Source organism: Nematostella vectensis, chromosome 2 (assembly GCF_932526225.1).
Source record: "Nematostella vectensis chromosome 2, jaNemVect1.1, whole genome shotgun sequence".
Lineage (NCBI taxonomy): Eukaryota > Metazoa > Cnidaria > Anthozoa > Actiniaria > Edwardsiidae > Nematostella > Nematostella vectensis.
The window spans coordinates 3,436,750-3,460,174 of NC_064035.1; the positions used below are offsets into that span (position 1 = coordinate 3,436,750).

At 39.7% G+C, this 23,425-nt stretch overlaps 3 protein-coding genes across 5 annotated transcripts; 2 read left to right on the forward strand and 1 right to left on the reverse strand.

Moving 5' to 3' along the window:
• Positions 1 to 159: 159 nt before the first annotated feature.
• LOC5514827 (endoplasmic reticulum lectin 1) lies at positions 160 to 8,493 on the forward strand. Its single transcript, XM_032384382.2, has 17 exons — positions 160 to 385; positions 605 to 706; positions 1,021 to 1,104; positions 1,462 to 1,536; positions 1,966 to 2,032; positions 2,323 to 2,372; positions 2,676 to 2,816; positions 3,218 to 3,300; positions 3,375 to 3,431; positions 3,505 to 3,568; positions 4,214 to 4,402; positions 4,672 to 4,737; positions 5,438 to 5,485; positions 5,605 to 5,654; positions 5,731 to 5,808; positions 6,870 to 6,945; positions 7,088 to 8,493. The coding sequence occupies exons 1-17, from the start codon at positions 242 to 244 to the stop codon at positions 7,157 to 7,159; spliced, it is 1,446 nt and encodes a 481-aa protein (XP_032240273.1). The 5' UTR covers positions 160 to 241; the 3' UTR covers positions 7,160 to 8,493.
• A 2,800-nt stretch (positions 8,494 to 11,293) lies between these two features.
• On the forward strand, positions 11,294 to 16,988 carry LOC5514829 (pyroglutamylated RF-amide peptide receptor). 2 transcript variants are annotated; one of them, XM_032384384.2, is made up of 2 exons: positions 11,294 to 11,370; positions 14,608 to 16,988. In XM_032384384.2, the coding sequence occupies exon 2, from the start codon at positions 15,373 to 15,375 to the stop codon at positions 16,540 to 16,542; it is 1,170 nt and encodes a 389-aa protein (XP_032240275.1). In that variant the 5' UTR covers positions 11,294 to 11,370; positions 14,608 to 15,372; the 3' UTR covers positions 16,543 to 16,988. The 2 variants fall into 2 exon arrangements, with proteins under 2 accessions (XP_032240275.1, XP_032240274.1); XM_032384383.2 differs by lacking the exon at positions 11,294 to 11,370 and adding an exon at positions 13,470 to 13,905.
• Positions 16,989 to 17,332: 344 nt separating this feature from the next.
• Positions 17,333 to 22,735, reverse strand: LOC5514787 (photoreceptor-specific nuclear receptor). 2 transcript variants are annotated; one of them, XM_048723292.1, is made up of 5 exons: positions 22,558 to 22,735; positions 21,813 to 22,040; positions 19,956 to 20,376; positions 19,315 to 19,529; positions 17,333 to 18,670 (listed from the first exon to the last, which is right to left on the reverse strand). In XM_048723292.1, the coding sequence occupies exons 1-5, from the start codon at positions 22,610 to 22,612 to the stop codon at positions 18,429 to 18,431; spliced, it is 1,161 nt and encodes a 386-aa protein (XP_048579249.1). In that variant the 5' UTR covers positions 22,613 to 22,735; the 3' UTR covers positions 17,333 to 18,428. The 2 variants fall into 2 exon arrangements, with proteins under 2 accessions (XP_048579249.1, XP_001634999.3); XM_001634949.3 differs by having other exon boundaries at positions 22,570 to 22,734.
• Positions 22,736 to 23,425: the final 690 nt, after the last annotated feature.

Genomic DNA, 23,425 nt, shown 5'->3' on the forward strand with positions numbered 1-23,425 from the left:
CAAGCGTTGAGATTTTCGAAGGTTGACAGGTATCTAGGTGTACACAGACGTCTTTCAGTGCCCTTTCTTACTCGCGCGCTCCCTGTGTGCCCGATCTTCGTGACGCCCTGGGTACCCGAGGATGGTATCCCCGTGTCACGGCCGCTTCTCTTATACCCAAACATACCCATAATACTGTGCGGCAATCCAGCCACGTAATAACATGGCGGCTGGGCTAACTCGTAGATGACACTCATTCGAAATGGGAAGTAGAAAATATACGCTATGCTCCCTCTGGGCATTTTTTATTTGCTACACATTTGGATTCGAACCTTTTAATGATAATATTCTTTTTGATGTAAGTTGGTCTGGGCCAGTTACGTTACGTCAAGGACAAGTTACAAAGGTAAAGTTTTGTCTTGATGTATGATTAGCCAGGTAGGCTGGTTTCACGCGTTTGAATTTTATTGGCTCGCTGACTTCTTGTCATTTTGACAAGGCAATAGTTTCAAGTAATACCTACTGTTCTAGAGGCGAATATTCAAACGTGTTTATCAAAATATTTTGTATTAAAATATTGTAGTAGTTGAGGTATTGTAGCTTATTGATTGTTTCTTGTTTTTAGGATGGAAAGGACTTTTTAACTCATTCAGACTCCGTATTTATCACAACAAAGAATAATGAGAAATATCAATGCATATTACCTGCAGAACAGATAAAACAGAAGGTAAATAATATATCTTGGCGCCACAGGCTTACCCATGTGAGTGAAGAATTTCTAAGGATATACAGATTCACGCAAATTAATATCTATGAGTTATATCTTCATGCTCTAATTCATGAAATCAACTTGGTGGGGATGTAAATGTAACTTCTAAAAAAACCTGAAAGAAATGATTTTTTAACACCATTTTTAGCTTTCTGCTATGAATGGGAAATAGCAGCAGGTCAAATGGTATCCTTGGAATGTCCTTTGCATATACAACATAGACCCACACACATTAGACACAAAATAAGAGACAAACTTTGTTTGTTTGTTAGCCATACCAAGGTGAATATGGCCCTGGACCAGACCCTGCAGATCTACTATCCACACTAGCAGACAGTGCAAAGTGTTCATACCGAGTAAGTGGGGGATTAATAATACAGTTACAGTGCTTTGTACACCCTTTTTGGTTGATTAGCTGGCTGCTCAACCACATACAGCCTGCTCAGAAACAACACAATCTCTTTTTCTTTGAGAAAAAAATTTCAAACTTTTGTATAGTAAAAAAATGTTTTTTCCTTGCTTGCCTGGGCAGTTCAGTGTCTCCTGGAGCCTCAAAATTTCCCGTTATTTTATGGCCTGCAAGCTTTGCTCTTGGGCGATTAAACAATGGAAACAGGTCTCAGGTCCATAAGTTCCAAAATTGCTTGCACATTCTGTCTATAAATGCTATTTACTTAACTCATAAATCAATTTTTTAAATTTTTGCTTATCAGCTGGAGGCATATTGGACTTATGAGCTATGTCATGGTAAACATGTGCGCCAATTCCATGATGAGCGTTCACAAAAGGTTTGTAGCTTCCTTTCTTCTATGCCTTGGTTTGTTTGTTTGGTAAAATCCAATACCAGTTTTGTGAAACATGAAAGCAAAACTCCTATTTAATTCCTCAATAAAATGCAGTTTATCCCCTAGTGTAACAAGGCAGAATAAAATTAGTTTATCTATGAAATTATATTCTGCCTGTATGACAGAAAGGACAAAAATAAAGACATTTGCAAATATTTACAAACATTAGGTCAGCTGCACAATACATAAAACAGTTTGAAAATCTAATCATTGGATTCAAAAAGGAAAATCAGAATTTGCATGGTACTATGTAGTCTGTCTAGTCTAACTTACGGTCTGTGAGTAACTAGTGAATTCATGCAATCCAAGCTCTTTATTGTTAGGGTTTCTTTGTAGCAAAATCTTAATGTAATTTTTATTATTTCTTTTTAGGCAGTTAAGATGCAAGAATATATTCTTGGGAAGTATTCACCCCCAGAAAAATCTCAACAGTCTACAGGTACTCTAGACTCATATTTAACTCGTGAATTCTTGCAAAGCATTTACAAGTTATTGGAGGGACTTCTGTGTCACTCAATCGTCGGATGGTTGGATGGTCGGATCAATTGATTGGATTGTGGTCTTTCTGTGCTTTAGCAACACAGCAATCCTTAGATCATATATATATATACTTCCATTGTTCAACTTCCGGTTAAAGCCTAGTACTTAAAAAAAGGGCTACTATGTTTCCCAGTTAGTAGAACCATTGTAGCTTATAACAACTGATTTTATAACTTGATTCCCTATCAGATTCTTCTTCAAAAGAGTCAACAGAGGAAGTTCACACAAAGCCCAAACTGGTATGTTGTATACATGTCAAGACTGTTTTATTGTAAAAAAATGTTAAAATTAAATAATCAATGGAGAGTTCTTTTGTATGTTTGCAAGATTATTTTTTTGTTTGTAATTTAATTTTTCTTAGAGTATTTGTTATTAAGTTTTACCCTGTCCATACATTTCTTAGTTCTTACATACATACTAAGAAATACAATACTAAGACAATAAGTAAAATGTATGACAAAGGACCTTGTCTTAGTTTATTCCCCTGAAATTGAATTTATGATGAGATTTTCTTCATACTTTTAAAATATTATTCTCTACAGATCCCTACAAGAAAAGTTGAAGGTCGTGACATGCGATACTATGAAGTAGTTATGGGTAATGGAACCCCATGTGACCTCAAGGGGCATACTCCTAGGGAGGTACACATACTGTACCTGTGTCATCCACAGAGTCACAATGAGGTTTGTTCTATTGCTTGTGCAGCATAACAAAATCTTGGTGTAATTTCTGAATGTCTTATTCTGGGTTTGGTCTAAAAGAGAAGGGACCAATTTAGGTGAGTTTCTCAAAATGAAATTTTATTAGCAAAAATAGCCAATTGCTTCCACTAAATAAGAGTATGTCAAACGCAAAGTAATTATTAAACTGTACTTTAGAGAAGCAGCTCTTTATAAGAAGGTCAGTGCAAAGTGTCACAACATAATAAACAATGTGAGTGAGTGTCACATTTTAGGGCTTAATCAAATCTTAACACACCAAAAGCATTACTTTCTTGCTTAAGAATGGCGTAAGGCATCAATGTTCTCTTGTCACTGCATTATGAATGAATGACAACCTGATGTTTCTGGTTGATTGTCTCTAGATCATGTCAGTTAAGGAAATTAGCACTTGTGTGTATGAAATTGAAGTGCTCACCCCAGTACTTTGCTCCAATGAACTTTACAAGTAAGACAGCTGCATTCTATGATCTGTTGTTCTACTTTGAATAAATCAATAAAATGTTTCTTTTATTTTGAAAGATTCCAGGAAGACCCAGTTCACAGAATAAATTGCCACTCCTTGCCTGGATCGCCTGAGTGAGTTTGATGCTTAAAAGAAAGGTCCATAATTATTATAGGCATTTAAATATTCAACCATTTGTTCTTGTAGTGAGCCACTCAGCTATACAGAATTGGTTGAGGAACAAAGAATAGAGCAGTCTGGCCAGAAGGAGGTGTGTATTCTAATGTTGTCAATGGGGTTCCTTGCCCTATTGCTTTTTGATGTATGAGCATATGTAATTACATACATAGACACAGTTAATGAATGCCCCCCCTAAGCTTAAAAGTTTGTATTGAATGCCCCTTTCAAATAAACGCCCCCCCCCCCCTCTATTAAACTACCCTCCCTTCCAGCTTAGAAACAAACGACATAGGAATTCTGGTAATATAAATCAAATTCAATTGCCTTCTTGATTAATCTGATCTTCGCTTCTACTGGATGAGGCTTGCTCAATGTTAAGAAATGCTTTCTACGCAGGCTATAATTGAACATGATCCTGATTGAGATTAGAACCCCACTGCACTTGGGTTTGTTATATTGCCATAGTTTGTAAAGAACGTCCCTCTCTTATAAATGCCTGCCATCTATTGAACTCCCCCCTTGGACCATTAAATTTTAATAAACACCCCAGGCATTTATTAGATCATTTACTGTACAGAATTATAAGTTTGCTGTGTGCTAGCCAAGTACACATGTTATACACTGTATTTTCTGCATTATTCAGTTTAGTTTTTTTCATAATTTTAATGTATGAGCAGAGCTGATAAATAAGAAAGCTAATAAACACAACAGTACTAAACAACACATTTATATTTAGACACTGTTGTTTAGTAACACTGACCCACCTGAAGACCGGCCCAAGGCACATAAAGACTTTTCTCCTGCTAGCCAGCCACCTACCCAGCATGATATGCCACCTGCTGAATTCCAGACAAAGATCAGAACACCCAAGCCAGATGAACAGCTCACTAGGGACTTCTTGCGTGGGGATTACTGCCTTCAGGGGGTTTGTATATTTTTTGGTTTGGCTGGCTGTTTCTGTTTTTGTTTTGTTTTTTAATGGTATGGTAACCATGCATGCAGTCCTCATCATATTATCTACTAAGTAACAGAATAGAGAACAATGAAATAAATCACTCAAGCTGTTGAATATTCGTCTGGTCAATACTCTTGAGCTAACCTTGAGTAGAATATGCACAAGTCTGAAGTACTCTCGAGTGGAGGTTATGCAACTCTAGGCCTGTACTCTGTACTGTATGTTTTAATTTTTTTCAGGGTACAGGATGGTGGAAGTATGAACTCTGTTATGGCAAAAGGGTCATCCAATTCCATGTTGACCAAGTATGTCCCTGCTTTCATCTTTTGATACAAGTAGATAAAACAAGGTTTTTGGATTGTAAGCTGCTGCGAGTATCATGATTTTTTTTACCGTTCTTGTCATTCTATGATTATTTTGATAATATTTTACAATAACAGAAGATGCCTTTTAGGAACCACTTGATATGATGCTTTTTCTTATGTTTGTTATTTTCATTGAATTGTTGGAGATAGAACTTTAGGGATTCACTGTCCCTTGACTTGTTTGTTGTTAGGAATCTTGTGTAAAATGTGTAAAAAAATGTTTTGATCTTGACAAAATGTGGCAATCTCTACTTATTGAATAAACACTGAATGACAAGAACTGTCAACAGATTTGCCTGTAACCTCTGTTGAGTACACTCAACCACGCATCCTGAGATGATTGGGCTGGAACCAACCCTGGTTGCAGATCCTTTGAACAGTAGTTGCAGGCACATAAGTGCCTCCTATTTGGAGCGTGGTCACACACACCTCAAATCTGACCAACAGTAGGTTGTATGTTACTTAACCTAGGTTAGGCAAACTAACCATAAGAGTCTGCAAACATTTCATTGGAAAAAAGCTTGGACTTTGTTGTACAACTTTGACTCTCAAGGGACCACCAATAGTCCCAGCCCACTCATTCATAACCTCTGTGTAGCTCTCTTTTAATTGTAAACCATTTTGTTTTATTTTCTAACAGGACCATGGAGGACGAACAGACATTCTTCTTGGAACCTGGGACAAGCAGGTATAAATGGATAATTTCCTAAGCCTTCTTAGAGTTTTGTCATCTTCCTAAAATGTGATGTGAATTGTGCTTGGTTACTGTATATTCATGTTGACCAGAGATTTTGTGATTTGTTTCAGAAACATGTTGAGTGGGTGGCCAAGAGATCTTCAAAGTCTATAAAACTAGGGTAAACACTGACAGGATTTAAAGTTTATATTAATTTAAGGTCAGGCACATACAGATGGTAATTCTTGATATTTCAGGTACACAGTTCATTTATATACTGGTGGAGACATGTGCGACCTGACAGGAAGGCCAAGACAAGTGCAAGTCAGACTTAAGTAAGTGTACGGCATATTGTTATTTTTGCCTGTAATCATGACTATCATTTTGGGCTATTGTGCATTTACAGTGTATTGTTACAGTCTTGATCATATAGAGTGGGAAATGTGATTGCAAGAGGATCAAGAAAATAGTATAACATATATATATAATAATGTCATTTGTATAGTGCCATTATCATAGTTTCTCAGCGTTGTTTTTTAAAAAGAATGCCCAAGCTGGGACTGGGAACACGAGCTTCTTGTAGGCCAACATACTGTACATACTTTAGACATTAAGTGAAATTTAGAAACAGAAAAGGTCAACCCATGTGCTGACCAGAAATCAAACCCATTTCAGCAGAGCTGAGAGCCCCCACACACTGATGCACTAACACACTGGGCCACCTGTGGTGAGAGGCCCTATACATTGATGCACTAACACACTGGGCCACCTGTGGTGAGAGGCCCCATACATTGATGCACTAACACACTGGGCCACCTGTGGTGAGAGGCTTCATACACTGATGCACTAACACACTGGGCCACCTGTGGTGAGAGGCCCTATACACTAATGCAATAACACACTGGGCCACCTGTGGTGAGAGCCCCCATACATTGATGCACTAACACACTGGGCCACCTGTGGTGAGAGGCCCCATACACTGATGCACTAACACACTGGGCCACCTGTGGTGAGAGGCCCCATACACTGATGCACTAACACACTGGGCCACCTGTGGTGAGAGGCTCCATACACAAATGCGCTAACAGACTGGGCTACCTGTGGTGACAGGCCCCATACATTGACGCACTAACACACTGGGCCACCTGTGGTGAGAGGCCCCATACATTAATGCTCTAGCACACTGGGCTACCTGTGGTGAGAGACCCAATACATTGACGCACTACCACACTGGGCCACCTTTGGTGAGAGGCCCCATGCATTTATGCTCTAACACACTGGGCCACGTGTGATTTTACAGTATGGTGGTTGTAATGTTATGTAGTAATACCAGTATACACCTTTGAGAGAGCCCACATTCACCTAGATCATCTTTACAAATATTGTCACATCACAGGTGCAAGGAATCAAGCCACCTTCAAGAGGTCTCCCTGTATCTTATGGAACCCAATGTGTGTGAATACATCTTAGGGGTAAGTGCTTCTTTGAAACCTAAAATAAGCTTGCAACCAAATGGAGAATGAAAAACAGCCCCAAACTTAAATCTGAGTGACAAGTTTCCTCCACTGTTTTTTTTATATTTAATTTTTTTTATATTTAATTACTCTTAAACAGGTGGAGTCGCCCATAATCTGCCCATTACTGGACAAAGTTGACGAACATGGTCTCTTCCCACCTATAGACTAATGGTGATATCCCTTAGCACAAGATAATTTAACAGAAGAGTCATAATCATATTGTGATGGCCCAGGTCTGAGATATCACGAGTGAAATGCAGATAATGCTCTCTTGAAGACATTATGACGGTGGAACTTTTCAAAAATGCCAAAGTTTGCAAAGCTTAGACTCGGTTTTTGAATGCAAGAAGGGCTACCCAAAATAAAACAAAAACAGCAAAACAAAATCTGAAAACCTCAGGTTGTTATGCCACAGGCCATATGCACAACGGTTATCATCTGTACAGGGAAACGTTTTTATATCTCTATTTTTTCAGACTTTTCCTGCTCGAGGAACGTGTTTACCAAAGAACTTTGCTTTCATAAATCTATTCAGAAATGCTTAATTAACAAATAATCACAATAAATCAGCTAGGAACCCGAAGGATCTCCCCCTTTGCACGCATAATTTTAGCGTGCAAAAGGCGAGATCCCTAGGGAGAATTATAGCGCAGATATTTATCTTTCCAACCATAACTCTGAATTGGGGATTGAGCAGCGGCGGCAGAGGTCAAACTATTGTTTTATTTTGAAGTCAGAATATTTATTTAAACAATATTCGCGACAAGCTCAGTTCACTCTTACAAACTCTGTAACTGAATCTCGCCATGAGTCTGGGCTACCTGTGCACGCGCCCCCGCGCAGACATTGAATAAACAATGAGTTATGTAACATTCTAACACCGCCTTTAGTTGGTCAACCTTTTCAGGATCAACTGCATATCAACATTAGCCAACAAAAAGAAGCATTATCTACTTGCACTTTGGAGTAGCTCTTGCTGCTTAAGTCTGAGAACTCTTGACAAAGTCAGTGATCTGTTTTCCCTCACTGGGAGCGTACAACTGTATCATTTGCAGTCTTGAGTGAGCCATTCAGGACCGGCTACCGGCAAGATTTGAACACAGGCAGCCCATGTTAACGCCCAGTGTAGAAGATCAATAGAGCATAAATAAGATTCTCTCTTGAGAATAAGAGAGAAGAGATCTGAAGAGATCTATAAGAGAGAAGAGATCTGAAGATATCTATAAGAGAGAAGAGATCTGAAGAGATCTATAATAGAGAAGAGATCTGAAAAGATCTATGAGAGAAGAGATCTATAAGAGAGATTGCATAAGCGAACCTGGGTTTGACGTAATTCTGGTTAAAAAGAACTAACTTGGAATAATTTACCAAATTATGCTACTGCTCAATCCCGCCAGAAATTGATATTCTTAAATGTTAGAATGAATATTTCTTGTTACTCCTTGATTTGAGTTGCTAAGTCGACGTTCAAGACAAATAAAGACTGCTAGAGATGCACTAAAATTCTTGTCTTTTGTCGCTCTTTTATACTCCTGCTGTAACTGCTGTTATAGTGTTAAAATGGCAAAGCGAAAGGGCAAATGCCGTTCTTTTCTTGTGTTGTTCCAAAAGCAAATGTATGCAAACATGAAACATAAATAGACTTGGTTCATTTGCGTGCATTTGCACCCGGGGAGGGGGACGATAAAAACAGACGGAGTTGGTCGTCGGCAAAATAAATTTTAACCCTGAGGAATAGCACTTTGGGTGTGGTCAAAATACATTCTTACCCCTACGAGATAGCAGATTGGGTATTGTAGAAGGAATTTTTTAAACCTAACAGACAGCAGTTGGTCAAAGTTCATACCCTAAGAGATAGCAGAATCGAAAAAAAAAACATTAAACATCACCTAACGAATAGTAGTTGGTCGTTTTTTATACCATAAAAGATAGCAGAATTGGGAAAAACCCTTCAACAACCCCTAAGGGATAGCAGCTGTTCAAATTTTAACGTATAAGATAGGACGATCTCCCCCGTCTACTTTTCTGGAAACAAGAGCTTATAAGATTTGGCACGTCCAAGCACGAGGCTCTAGTTTGATGGTGAGACTTGCTTGTTTCAGCATGTTCCCTGTTGAAAATTAAAAAAAAAATGGCTGGTTCACACAAGAGAAATTGCATAAGAACGTAACTGCTTTATTTTCTTGCGCTTGCTTTTGTGTTTGAGCGATTCTCACTTGTGTTGCGCTTGCTCTTGTGTTTGACCGATTCTCACTTGTGTTGCGCTTGTGTTTGAGCGATTCTCACTTGTGTTGCGCTTGCTCTTGTGTTTGAGCGATTCTCACTTGTGTTGCGCTTGTGTTTGAGCGATTCTCACTTGTGTTGCTCTTGTGTTTGAGCGATTCTCACTTGTGTTGCGCTTGTGTTTGAGCGATTCTCACTTGTGTTGCTCTTGTGTTTGAGCGATTCTCACTTGTGTTGCGCTTGTGTTTGAGCGATTCTCACTTGTGTTGCTCTTGTGTTTGAGCGATTCTCACTTGTGTTGCGCTTGTGTTTGAGCGATTCTCACTTGTGTTGCTCTTGTGTTTGAGCGATTCTCACTTGTGTTGCGCTTGTGTTTGACCGATTCTCACTTGTGTTGCGCTTGTGTTTGAGCGATTCTCACTTGTGTTGCGCTTGTGTTTGAGCGATTCTCACTTGTGTTGCGCTTGTGTTTGAGCGATTCTCACTTGTGTTGCGCTTGTGTTTGAGCGATTCTCACTTGTGTGGCGCTTGTGTTTGACCGATTCTCACTTGTGTTGCGCTTGTGTTTGAGCGATTCTCACTTGTGTTGCGCTTGTGTTTGAGCGATTCTCACTTGTGTTGCGCTTGTGTTTGACCGATTCTCACTTGTGTTGCGCTTGTGTTTGAGCGATTCTCACTTGTGTTGCGCTTGTGTTTGAGCGATTCTCACTTGTGTTGCTCTTGTGTTTGAGCGATTCTCACTTGTGTTGCGCTTGTGTCTGTGCTTACGCTTGCGTCCTAATGAGAACCAGCGTTAAAGGGCCACTCCACCATTTTCGTTTTAATTGACATTTGTTCGTGCACAAGTGATATTATACGAGAAGCAGTCGTATACCAATTTGTTTTTTTTTTCAATTTGCAATCGAGTAGTTATGATTGTTTATGAAGACCCCACTGAGCTCAGTCGTAGGATTTTTGGTAGTAGTTCGTCGAAACGCGGCCTGCCATATATTCTTTCTCGCGTTAAATTACCGAAAATCACTTAGTTGCCGTAATAGCGAACGTCATATAGTGATTTTAATAACTATGGCTTTTCTCGCCGTAGGCCAAAGACTTAACAACAACGCGGTGACCGTTATATATAGGTGTCCACAAAAAGGGTTGTCAATAGTGGGTATAAGCAATAGTGGATGTCCGAAATAGTGGGTATTTGCAATAGTGGGCGTCCGCAATAGTGGGTATTCGCAATAGTGGGTGTCTGCAGTAGTGGGTGTCCGCAATAGTGGGTATTTGCAATAGTGGGTGTCCGCAATAGTGGGTATTTGCAATAGTGGGTGTCCGGAATAGTGGGTATTCGCAATAGTGGGTGTCTGCAATAGTGGGTGTCTGCAATAGTGGGTGTCCGGGATAGTGGGTGTCCGGAATAGTGGGTATTCGCAATAGTGGGTATCCGCAATAGTGGGTGTCCGCAATAGTGGGTATTTGCAATAGTGGGTGTCCGGAATAGTGGGTGTCCGGAATACTGGGTATCCGCAATAGTGGGTGTCTGCAATAGTGGGTGTCTGCAATAGTGGGTGTCCGGAATAGTGGGTATTTGCAATAGTGGGTGTCCGCAGTAGTGGGTGTCCGGAATAGTGGGTGTCCGCAATAGTGGGTATTTGCAATAGTGGGTGTCCGGAATAGTGGGTATTCGCAATAGTGGGTGTCTGCAATAGTGGGTGTCTACAATAGTGGGTGTCCGCAATAGTGGGTGTCCGCAAGAGTGGGTATTCGCAATAGTGGCTATTTCCCGAAAGGCTAGAATTGACTGTGAGCTTGGTCCTGACATCAGGTGTTGGCAACTTGCGCCAGGCACCATTATTGTATTTGCATATTGACCAACTATGGAGCTCTTTAGCTTGACGCTGAACGCCTCGATGCTGAGAAGTGTTTTAAAAGGGCTTATTGATAGACATATTGCATTGATAAGGAATAACGCGATGGCATAAAGACATATGTGCCTTTTGCGTTAAAAATAATTTCGATGACGTCATTAGATATCTTGACCAATGAGTGACCTGGAGAGTGACCAGCTGCCTCGCGACGGGAATACACAATTCGCCATAAGCGGAAAAACCAGAAGAAGAAAAAAACACCCCCAGCTAGAGGCCAGCAAACAGCCCTCTACTCGGCTATCAGGTATGGGAATACTAACAACTTTTCTTATTTCTTTGACATTTTTAAGGCTACAAAGTTGACTCTTGGCTACGGGCCTTTTAATATTTTTGTAAGGGTTCTTTAAAGGATGTGCGCGCTTAGACATCCGTCTGGTTTACTCATGCCATGGGTATATCTCTCAAGTTAGTGTTCCCGGTGTGATCAACAGAAAACCGCGGGAGCACTCGCTGGCCCATACGCGCATATTTGCGCTATTTTGCGGTTGCGAATTTTCGTTCTCGAAAAAAAGAAGGATGTTTGTTTTTAATCTTGGGAATAAACGCTTCAAGCCGACAGATAAAGAAATATTACTTGAATTTATAGTTAAAAACAATGGCTCATGTCGAAATCAAACAACAAGCAACTATTTTTTACCTTTGTTCACGGAAATATATATTTAAAAGTGTGTCTTTATGCATTATGTGAAGAAGAGATTAAGTGCTTCGCAACTCAGATATTTCAGAACTAAAATGCTCAACTCTCGCACAAGAAAAAGGGGGCGCAGCCACGGATTATTCGGTGGCCCCCTGAGGGGATCAGTTATTAATCGTTATTTACTTAATAGGGATCTACGTCTATGGTTATACGTATATTAATATGGACGTCCAATTTTGCATTCGCAATTTTTTTTTATCAATTTTAGACTGAAGTGTGTTAAACACCATCATTGATGGGCATGACTACTAAGCATGTAAATTTTCATATCAATCAAGAGGTTTGGTTATCTAGATGTTCGTAGATTCTAGACTGAGCGACCAAATTGGCCGTCCAAATCTCGGACAAGAGTAAAAAGAAAAAAATAAAGGCAAACACAGGACATATTTTACAGATTTAACTGCCTGTTAAGTGTAATAAATTCACGAAAAATTGAAATATCTTTTGGCACTCATACGAAAAGGAAAAGGGGGTATAATATTGGCCTACTTTCATGACAACTTATTTTCATCAAATATTGGAACCAGGAAATGTTGAAATATAAGACACTTTTCTACTTTGCTTGAGTGGTATAGAGTTAATAGCGGTTCGGTTTTTGTTGTTCTGTGCGGATACTTGACTGAAAATTAAGAAATATTTAAAATCGATAAAAATGTGCGTATTTAACTTTGCCCTGAATCATTCATTCAAACGAAATAATGCGCAAATAAGAAAGTAGCGAAAATAAGAAATTACGCGAAATAAAAAGGTCGCGAATAGCCCACGAAAAATAAAGTCGGTGTTGAAACTTGTGCATGCGCAAATTGATTTATTCCAAAATGTCATGTCTTTTATCTTGTCAGATCAAAAATTAGACAATATCAATCTCCCATTCCTTTCAAAACACTGTTAGACAGGCAAGACTATAAAACGTTAGATTTAGGGTTTTTAGCACAAGCGGGGCGAAGTAGTCCGTCGTCTAAGATTTAATCTTTAACCGATTCACTTCGGATTTAAATAATTTTGAAACAACTTTTGAAGTTATTCGTCTGAAATTGAAGTTATGTTGAGATTTTCCTTATACTTTTAGAATTCATATGGTGGAATATTCAGAATAAAAAAACTCGTTTTTGTGCTGTGGGCAGACAAACACAGCCTACTATTGTCAAAATAAGGCTATTTTATGAAGATTGCCAGTTCAATATATTTGAAATCTCTTGACAACAGCTCAACATCATATTACAAACTGATAAATAGTGCGCAGTGCGACTAGCTAGGGCTGGATTGGACCTGAATTGCTATACTCAATGCTTTTTTAATAAATTTCTCGAACAAGTTAATATGAGAATCTTTTGAGATTTTTAAAGCCTGTGTAGAACGACGACGTGAGCAACATTTTGAAATAAAGAAAGGAACTCCAATCTAAAATAATGCGTTACTTTCTTCGATTTCTTAGCAAGCATATAATCTCAATTACGTGACCCCGCTAAAGGACGCAACAATGTTCGAGAAAAAATAGCGAGCTATTGTTTAGTTCTAGAAAATATCCATACACCCCTCCCCCCATTCCGGGGGGAAGGGGGGGTTCAAACGCCCAGGAATTCCCAGAGGAGAGGGGGGGGGGGGTTAAATGCCCTTTTTCCTTAACAGTTCCTGTGTTTATTTTTTTCCAGGGGGTTCGCAATTCTAGAGGGGTGGGGGGTCATACCTCCGACCCCCTCCAAAAGGTTTGGATATTTACTGGAACTACACATTGTGCGCAGAACTGGGTGCGCAATGCAATTTAGAGCAGTAACCTGAAATAGCAAAAATATTCAAATTGTTGTGAAGGCGAGAATTCATTTGCAAACACAGAGACTTAAGGGCTTATGAATGAACGTTGCCAAATTAGTGCCTTGGAGTAAATACGGTAGTTAATATCTATTCTGATCCACTCCTGATAACCGATGCCCTAGCTCTCGATCTATTGAATTTCCTTCAGAGGTTTGAGTTGTCGGAATTGATTATACTTATTTTTATGTAGCATTCAGAGATTGTTGAGATTGAACGCGAAATTGCTTTAAAGAAGGACCGAAAGAACTGTCGGAAGGGTTTGTCTTTTATGTAAGTATAATTTCGTCAACCTGCGCATCCCGCTAAAGCATTGTTCAAAGTTCTGCCCTTACTCATAATAAAGAACCGTAACGCCTGCTAAAAAAACGTTGTTCAAACCAATGAAAAGTTTGCGAATCGGGAAGTGTTTTGTTTAGTCAAGAATTTTCACGCGAATTGCGTGATGCCTCGCAAAGCTTTCGCCTTCAGTTCATCAAGAATTTTACTTCGTTAAGGGTTCTTTGTAAATACACGTACTTAACTCCTGTTAATTAAATATGGCCTTAATTTTCTTGTAGAATACTTCCAGTTTGTTCTTGATCTTTTGAAGGAAAGCATAATGAACATAGATTATTTTCATTATTCTCTTTGTTATCTCATTGTTTTCAAAAACGTTTAGAAGCGGGAATAAAAAAACACTCTTTCAGCTGTCATTAACGATGCAGGAATAAACACATAAACATTTTAAAGTGTCACAAAAAATATGTTTATTCTAGATTCTATATTTCTAAGCCTTCAGTTTTATAACTCGCGACTATTGTTTTTGCTACCAATAACTGACACACTCCATTTTAATCGATCATCCGCCACTGTCTAAATTATTAACAAATGCCAAAATAACGATAGAGTGTTCATAAAATTGAAATTGTGTAACAAATGTGTGTGTGTGTGATATTAAAAGGAGCGCCTCTCATGGAGATGTTTATTTTGTAGGTTGAAAAGCAGGCAAGATTCTGATGTCAGCCCCTGGCGATAAAGTTCCCTTCTCTGATGGACGTTAACTCAGCTAATTACAGATCAGCTTTTAAGTGACACCTCCGTGCCTTTAATCCGAGAAAAAGAGCTTGAAAGCAACACCATATACCAATTGTTGGCCCTTCTTTCGTGCACCGACTATTCCTTGCTTGAGGTTTTACATATTTGCTCACAAAATACTTCAACAATCAAGTATTCATTGGAGTCGCAGACAAAACAGATGCGTCATCAAAATTGAATATAGCAAAGCAGTAGGTTAGTAGAAAAATGCCGCAATCAGCAACAAGAGATATCGCGCTCCCGAAAACCTTTTAAGCTATCATCGTTACGGCTGTCGCGTATGAAAAACAATAATTGTGACGAGATGTTTTTGCATATAGGCTTCTACAAACCAACACTCAGTGACCACTCTTAGAAAATTTTAATGAAGAAAAGTTCAAATGTTTATACCGTTGGGATTAAGAGATAAAGAGTGAAAAAAAAAGCCATTCTCCAACAAATAATCCAATTTACAATGCTAGCTTCCTGATGAATCGTTCTCTGTCGTTCGTTCAATACGGAGAAAATGATTAATTGAAACGAAAGCGGAAGAACTACAAGTACAATATCTTCTAGCTCACTGATACGTCCGGGGTTCAAAAAGCAGTGTACACCAAAACAACGTCTCAGATTGCTAATAAAGCCGTGAAAGCTGCAACTACAAGGGGAAGATCTGCTGGAGTCATGGCCGAGGACTTGCCATCAGCCAATTCTAGCTACCTGAACGGCACATTTGGTGGTGTGTTCTTCCCCGCTTACTCCCTAACGGAAAAAGGAGCGCTCGTCTTCACTATGGCGTGCATTTCGTTCCTAGCCATCCCCGGTAACTGTTTGGTTATTTATGTCATTTCACGCGTTCATAACATGAAAACATCGACAAACACGCTGTTATTGAACCTGTGCATAGCTGATTTGCTTATTGCCGCGTTCTATCTCCCATTTGTAACGGTGGATCTTTACATCACCGACCACTGGATATTTGGCGGATTCATGTGTCGCATTGTTTCTTTTTCGCAGTCAGTCGGCACTAAAGCTTCTATCCTTATTTTGACTGCGCTTTCTTTAGAGCGATACCTTACAGTTTGCAAGTCGAACCTGGTGATAGTCACAGCAAGAAACACTTGTATCATTTGCATCGTGCTCTGGGGAGTTGCGATAGCGTTTACTCTTCCTCTTTTGATCGCAAAAACAACAATCTCCATTGAAGAGAATGAATATTGCATCGAGAGCTGGACCTCCTCGCACGCTATCATATACACACTCGTTGTACTCACATTGTTTTATTTCGTGCCGCTGATTGTGATGACTGCATTGTACGCCAAGATCGGCAAGAAACTGTTTCGAAGCACGAGAAGAACAAACTCTATGCGGTTATCAATTAGTAGCAATAAATTAACGGTCACTTCCAAAGCGAGGCTCACCAAGATCTGTGTGACCATTATCCTGAGCTTTGCCTTATCATGGGCACCAACACACATCTTAACTCTAGTCTACTACTTTTCAGAGATGACTCCTGAATCATATACCATCGTCAACATGATTATATTTCCCATTGTATCATGCGTGGCTTTCTCAAATTGCGCTCTTAACCCACTCCTCTATTGCTACATGAGCCAGAACTTTCGAAACGCTTTAAAAACTGAGTGGAAGCGATTAATAAGACGAAAAGACGATTCGTTTTTGGCTCGACTGCCGGGCGTGTTAACATCACTCCGAGTCAGTCAAAATCAGCATCTGTCAGCATCTCAAATGTCTTCTAGGGTAGAACTCCAAGGTTCCCGATCTCGAGTTAATGATCGACAGTGCCGCAGTCTAGATACGTCTTCAATCACGATCTTTGAGTCCGCCGTTTAGAGGATGTGCCCGCACGTACGATTCAAGTGGATTAAGAACTGCATGGAGAGGAGCGAACACCGATTGACTGACACAACGTCATATACCCCTTATCGCATCAAGCGATATTCTGCAGCTTGTCACCCGCTAGGAAGTTGTTCTCAATTAAAATTCGGAATCTACAGAGAGAACATAAGGTCGATGTTCCTGGCGTGGTATTTATGTATTGGTTGAATTGTCAGTGCTTTTTGACACCGGTCTGCGCCCTGCGGCAATACAGCTCCGCTACACACTGCCTCAAAGTGAGACACATCTCACACGCGCATCTGACATATTTTTGTGGCTTTAACAATGTTTTCTCGAGTGGCTAACCAATGAAACACAATAAAAACATGTACACGGGCGCGCATGGGAAGGATCAGTAAATACCTAGTCGTATGAAGATCAATAAATACCAAACTGGAGTATGTTATACTCTTCTTCATATTAGTTTAGACTGATGCAGCGGCCATAGATTAACAGCCTCCTGTCACCCCTCCCCTGGGAATTAGGCAATCCTGCACCACAATACACTTGCAGACTGTATCGTCGTACATTAATTCTTGACTAATATAAATGATTCACATATAACTCATTCTTTACATTTTCTCTCTTCTTCACTCTTTCCCTTTTGACCTTTCCATCGCTCTCCACGCCTGCGCCGCATCCTCCCTACTCCTTTCCCACTCTCCAACCTTAACTGTCAACTCTATAAACCCTCCCCCTTTTCATCCCGTCCCCCCTCTCTCCATCCACCACAGTTTAAACACCATAAATAATAATGATTTTATTATATGATTACACCGTGTTGAAGCCAGCTGTCAACATTTTTTTAAAAGAATGAATAGGAATCTACTCCACATAACATTGAAAGTTCTTGGTTTGGTTGGCGTGAAACGCACGAAATAGCAAACTCAAAACAAAGTACACCGCACTATAACGTGTACTTCTAGCATCAAGATAAGTTGATCCACTGGTGGCTTTTGCGTATGTCTTTAGAGATCAGAAATGCTCGTGGCTATTTTATAGGCTTTTGTGAGATAAACGTTTTTTTTTTTTCTTATACCTTGCACAGCTTTTATCCACTTGTAAGGCTAAAAGCTTTAAGAAATTATCCTCACTTTATAATAAAAAACACACTGGTTAAATATACATCTGCCAGACATGGCTTTCTTGATAACACAAAGTGCTTTGTCGTGAGCCTGCAAACAAAGCATTATTAACACTATCTATATTTAAAAAAAGACATCGACGCATACAATTACAAATCTTGTTTGTGATTGGTCCATCTTTTTGATAATAGCAAATAATGAAAAACGGCGCTCTAATAGAATTGAAAATTGGTAGCCTCCTTCAATTGTTTTGACATAAAAAAGTTATCGACGATAGCAAGGATTATCGACATTTTGATAGTGCCATTTTACAACATTTCAGATAGACCAGATAAAAAGACTATTATAGTTCAAATATTACCATAGCGTATTAGCGTAATTACGAATAAAGCGTCGAGTTTTCCTCCGGGCACTTGATAAGAGATCAGCACTGACAATCAACTTAACCAAGGGTGGGGATTTCAAGAAGAACTGGTCAAAGCTTGAGAATATTCCCCCTCCGGCGACACCCACTGTACACCTAAAGCGTGTCAAGAATATGAAACATGACGGATAGGCGTTATTGTCACTACACATGAAGCAAGTCTCGTTTCTTCGAGTGGATTCAAGCTTCTCTCAAGCGTCTCGCCATGATGTCATAAATGTCACATGCTTTTCGGCTACTGTCGAAAACACAGGAAACACCTGGTATATCTGTGTTTTGTAGTGGCCTTTAATCATGACTTTTCATTTTGAATTCACAATCATGGTCAGCTTTTAACTCGATTTGAACATATCGGCCAAGAGTCTCTCCATAGGAATGTTATCAAGGGTTCCGCTGAAGAATAATCTTTCGATAGCTTTTGGTGGGATTGACTTCAAGGAGGGTAGGGAGAGTAGAAGCTTGCCAAACCGGGATACCTGATCCGGGTAGTGCTGCAATTCGTATTCTCCCAGCATGCATTGCGCTTGATCTTGAAGTTGCTCCACGTGACTCCACAAACGAAGACCCCGTATGTCTGAAAAATAGCAATAAACTTCAATTTTTTTATTCCCATTATAATTAGATAAACGTTACCTTGGCACCATTTTTCACTGGCAATTTGAATTTATATTACATTCAGTCTACCGTTTATTCGTATATTCGCCAGTTAGAAGAATTTGTTATTTTTATTAAGCGAGATAATTTCATTACGAAGTATGAATATTTGATTTCTTGATCTATTTCCATTCGGGCATGAATATATTTTTGTTCAAACCTTCATATGCAAGTAAAGTTACGATCTTACTGATGTAAGACTCTGCCTGGGCTAAGGTCTTACCAAATAGGAATACAGCCTTTTAACAGACGTACGCTATGTAGTCAAATACTTACCAGACTTAAGACTTTGGCCTCTTAACACGCGTACTCTATCAATCCAAGTGCTTACCAGGCTTGAAGAGGACTTTGGCCTTTAAACACGCGTACCTTATCTGGTCAAAGTGCTTACCAGACTTAAGACTTTGGCCTTTAAAACAGGCGTACTCTATCAGGTGAAAGTGCTTACCAGACTTAAGACTTGGGCCTTTAAACACGCGTACTCTGTCTGGTTTAAGTACCTACCAGGCTTGAAGAGGACTATAGCCTTTAAACACGCGTACTCTGTCTGGTCTAAGTACCTACCAGGCTTGAAGAGGACTATAGCCTTTAAACACGCGTACTCTGTCTGGTCAACACTCGCCGTTCTTAAGCGCGACACCACGGTCTGTAAGTTGCGGATGTCGGACATGCTGCCTGGTGTCCGGTCCGATTTATGTCCGGGGCTTAAGCCCATCTGTTGGGGGTAGGCGGCGCTCACTAGAGAACTCAGATCTACGGCCATGTCCCACTGCGACAAACTAATAGGAAAACAACACTATATATGTTCGCTTTCGTTGGAAATTGAATAAAATGCGCCAAGAGAACGCAAGTCTATGCCAAGACAGGTAAAAAAAAAGTACAAGAGGATTCAACAATATAAATAAGCTGAATTTAGTTCAAAGCCACAAACATTGATAATGATTTGGCGTGTTTGTTTTAAAATTTGTTATTTCCTGAAAAGACCTTCTGTAGACGAGACCATATCATTTGCACTTCACCGTAAACGCGAATGTGGCGTGCGCACAGCCCTTATTGTACTCCCTCTACCTTTTGCACTTTACTGTAAACGTGAACGTGGCGTGCGCACAGCCTTTTTTGAAGCCTTTCTTGTTGGGTATGCAGTTAAAGCAATGGGACAAACAGGTTTAATCGGCAAGGTAATAAATAGTACCGTTTTTTTGTACCTTAGAACAAAAAGCTCGCTCCAGCTCTCCTCTATCAGTATAGCTTGGTCACGGAATGGCAAGTCAAGGAACGTTGGAATGTTACGAACCCACTTGACGGTCATATACAGAACCCTTATAGCCGACTCGTACATCATATCCATGTATACCACAGGGATACCAACAGAGTGAGGGGTGGGCGAAATCGTCAAGTTACTTGCTATGGAAACTGGAGGAAGACACTTTACATTTTTCATATCATCAATAGGTTTCTCAAACCCAGAAGATCTGCTATCTACTTGCTGATAGGCTCTCTTGTCACTTTTAGTTTTGATTTGATCGGCTGACATATTCTCAATGCTTATGTGCTTTCTTTTCAGTGGTTTTGATTGGCTGTTTTGTCGAATTTGGCTTGTTCTTGGGGCGCGTTCATGCTGCACAGCTAAAGGAGAAATAAATCATGATCAGTAAACCACTAAAACTCCCCTAAATGCAAATTTTTGCTAGAAGAAGGGATATATTTATATTCTATTTTTGCAGTAATTGATTACTGGATTCGCACTAAAAACTTAGTATTTGGTCAAATTTTGTATTATTTTGTCAGCATTTTCTAGTTGTAATCTTGCACTGCAAGAGTGCGAAAGCCGTATGTAAAGTCGTATCCTCTGATTTTGATTGGCCGGTATGACAATAGACAACCTGCGAATGGTAAATGTACCTGCCGCACTCGAAAGATCGGTAAAAAAAATCATTTCTCCAGCTATTTAAGAAACGTTGGCAAGTATTTCAAGACTGACATTTGATGAAGCATCCTTTAGCCTTTTAAAAAGTTTCGTGTAGAAAACAATTTACTATTCAATTGCGCATCTTGATTTTAAACAAGTTGACTTCTCTACGGCAAGATTATGCGAGTTTATATGGACAGGGATATTTCTTACAAGACTTATAGAACAAATTTAAACCTCTCTTGCGAGAGGTTTAAATATTATATGGATAATATATATACGGATATAATCCATATAAGCTTTATTTCTAATTGCTTTACCTATGTGTGGGCGCAACCTTCGTGAGGCATCATACACTACATAATTCATAGATGATAGTATAGCGATGGTTTAAAACCTAACCCACCAAAACACAAAAATATCTTAAAATGGAATCACAAATACTTGTTTAATCAATTCTACAAGCAGCAATTTGAAAAAAGAGTATTCAGAAAAATCTGATCCAAAATACGACGTGTGTAGTTCTTTGCATGTACAACACTCTATCAGGAATTTAGAAAACGTTTTATTAGAACGTAGTTATAGTATTAAAGTACGATCTCATTTGTGATGATAACGGGTCCCACCTTTAATCGTGTAATCTATGCATCTTAGGCATGGGATGTTGGTGGCCATACGCAACTCTTAACAGGTCGCTTGTGAAATCGCCTCAGAACTTTGCTCACGCACACTGATTTAAAAACCTAAACTTGATAGAGCACGAGCAGAGAAACCATTTAGCGAGGCTCTATTTTTTTGGCGCGATATCTTAGTTATGTATTAATTTGTTTTTAGCAATATTAGAATTGTTTTCATCATAAGGGCGTGTTTATCGATAGCGATATGCTTATATAGCACAGCAAGATTCCTGGGTTTTGTATACACCAGCATCGCATCGCATGACGCGCGCAAATACGCAAAACATAAATCATGACTCCTCCTAGTTTTGCTGAGCTTTACAAATGTTCAATGAGAGAACTTAAGTTGATAAAGTGGGAAGAACATATCTAACTGGAGTTAACAGTGCAGTGCGTTGTGAACATAACCTGTAGCGGGGGTTTCTTAGTTTCCGCTCGATTCCACGGATAGACTGGCTGTTGCCGTTTCAACTTACCATCGCGGTTCATATTCATCTCAAAGCATTTCCTTAGTCGACATGCCTGACACTGATTACGGCGAGCCACATCTATAGGGCAGTCGTTTTTCTCCTTGCACTGATAGGCCAGGTTCCGGCGCACACTGCGCTTGAAAAAGCCTCGACAGCCGTCACAAGTCATCACGCCATAGTGCTTTCCTGACGCTCTATCCCCGCACACACGACACTGCACCGTCTGCTTTCCCTCTAAAATGCAACCCACAGACAGTTTTATAATCTGACTAGAACCAAACAAAGGCTCACAATGCTTCATTCTTAAAGGTTTTTAAGCGTGTTGACTCTTAAAGGTAAAATTTTCTATTGTATATACTTCGTCTTTACGGATCGAAAATTGTAAAGGTGACTTTTAGTTTAAAGGAATGAAATTTTTAAGCACATTTTTGTAGCATCGTGTATATGCTGGATTGCATTTACGCAAAATCAATTTAGAAATTTCCTATAACCATGGCCATGCCTAGTACCTGCAAACAAATTGTAAACACAGTTCATATCCGGGACAAGGATTCCGAATGTGTTGCACAAAACGAGTTAAAAAGCGCAAGAGCTGCATGGAGTTTTCGCTCTATTTGAGATGATCACTTGTATGTTATGTAATAATAATACCAGCGTAGAAGAGCTAGACCACTCGATCGTTTAGCGTTCCCCCGATTTTGATATGCACAAAGTGAAGATCAACTTGAGAATTCTTATGCATAATACTAACCGTCCAACGTACCATTTTTACTCCGCGGCGAAAAAGACGTGTCCAAAGTTGCCATTGTTGTATCCAAAGGCTAACGGGAGCTTGGAGAACAGATAGGAACCTCTTGAGAGAGTCGGGATCTCGCCCCTGCTACTTCGCTCCCTTGGCTATTTATTTTGTGCAAACCCGCAACCGCGGACTTTTTGCGTCAAAGTTTGTACATAGACCTTGGCCAACAGGTGAAATGCGCAACTCGCATTTTGATTGGTCACTGCGCCTAATACTGCGCTCTTATTGGCTAATGTTGATCTTTTAATACATCACTGCATTTAGTACATGATCTTGCAATTTTCCCGGGCAAGTCTTCACAGCGTTTTAACTTTAGATAAACGCAATAAGGCGTGGTAAAAATATTTAAAATTGTTTATCTGAAAATAGTTAAGGGTTTGGAACATGATTATAAATTGGTTAAAGCGTTTCAAACTGAATTACTTTCTAATTCGACAAAAGGAATTTGACGTAGTTGTAATTAAGTTGGTTAATGTACAAACCATTGCAGAAGAATCGTTGCCTAGACGATCACTATCTAGAAATCTAACATAAACAATGCCCCACATAGTATATGAATAGACTTTACGGATTCCACTAGATGCTTTGTTGAACTACACGTGTAGGGATGACTGTTGCTACAATTGTACGTGATCTTAGGAAACAGGAGGGACTGTTCGCAGCGACATAGCCAGGGTTTTAACAGGATGGGGCCCAATTTTCGATAATGTCTAATACATTTACTGTATTTTTGGGTGCTAGAAGGGGGGCCCCTAGGCCACCCCCCTGGCTACGCCCCCGGTTCGTCTCTTTTAACTTGACAGTCAGAGAAAAAAAAGGT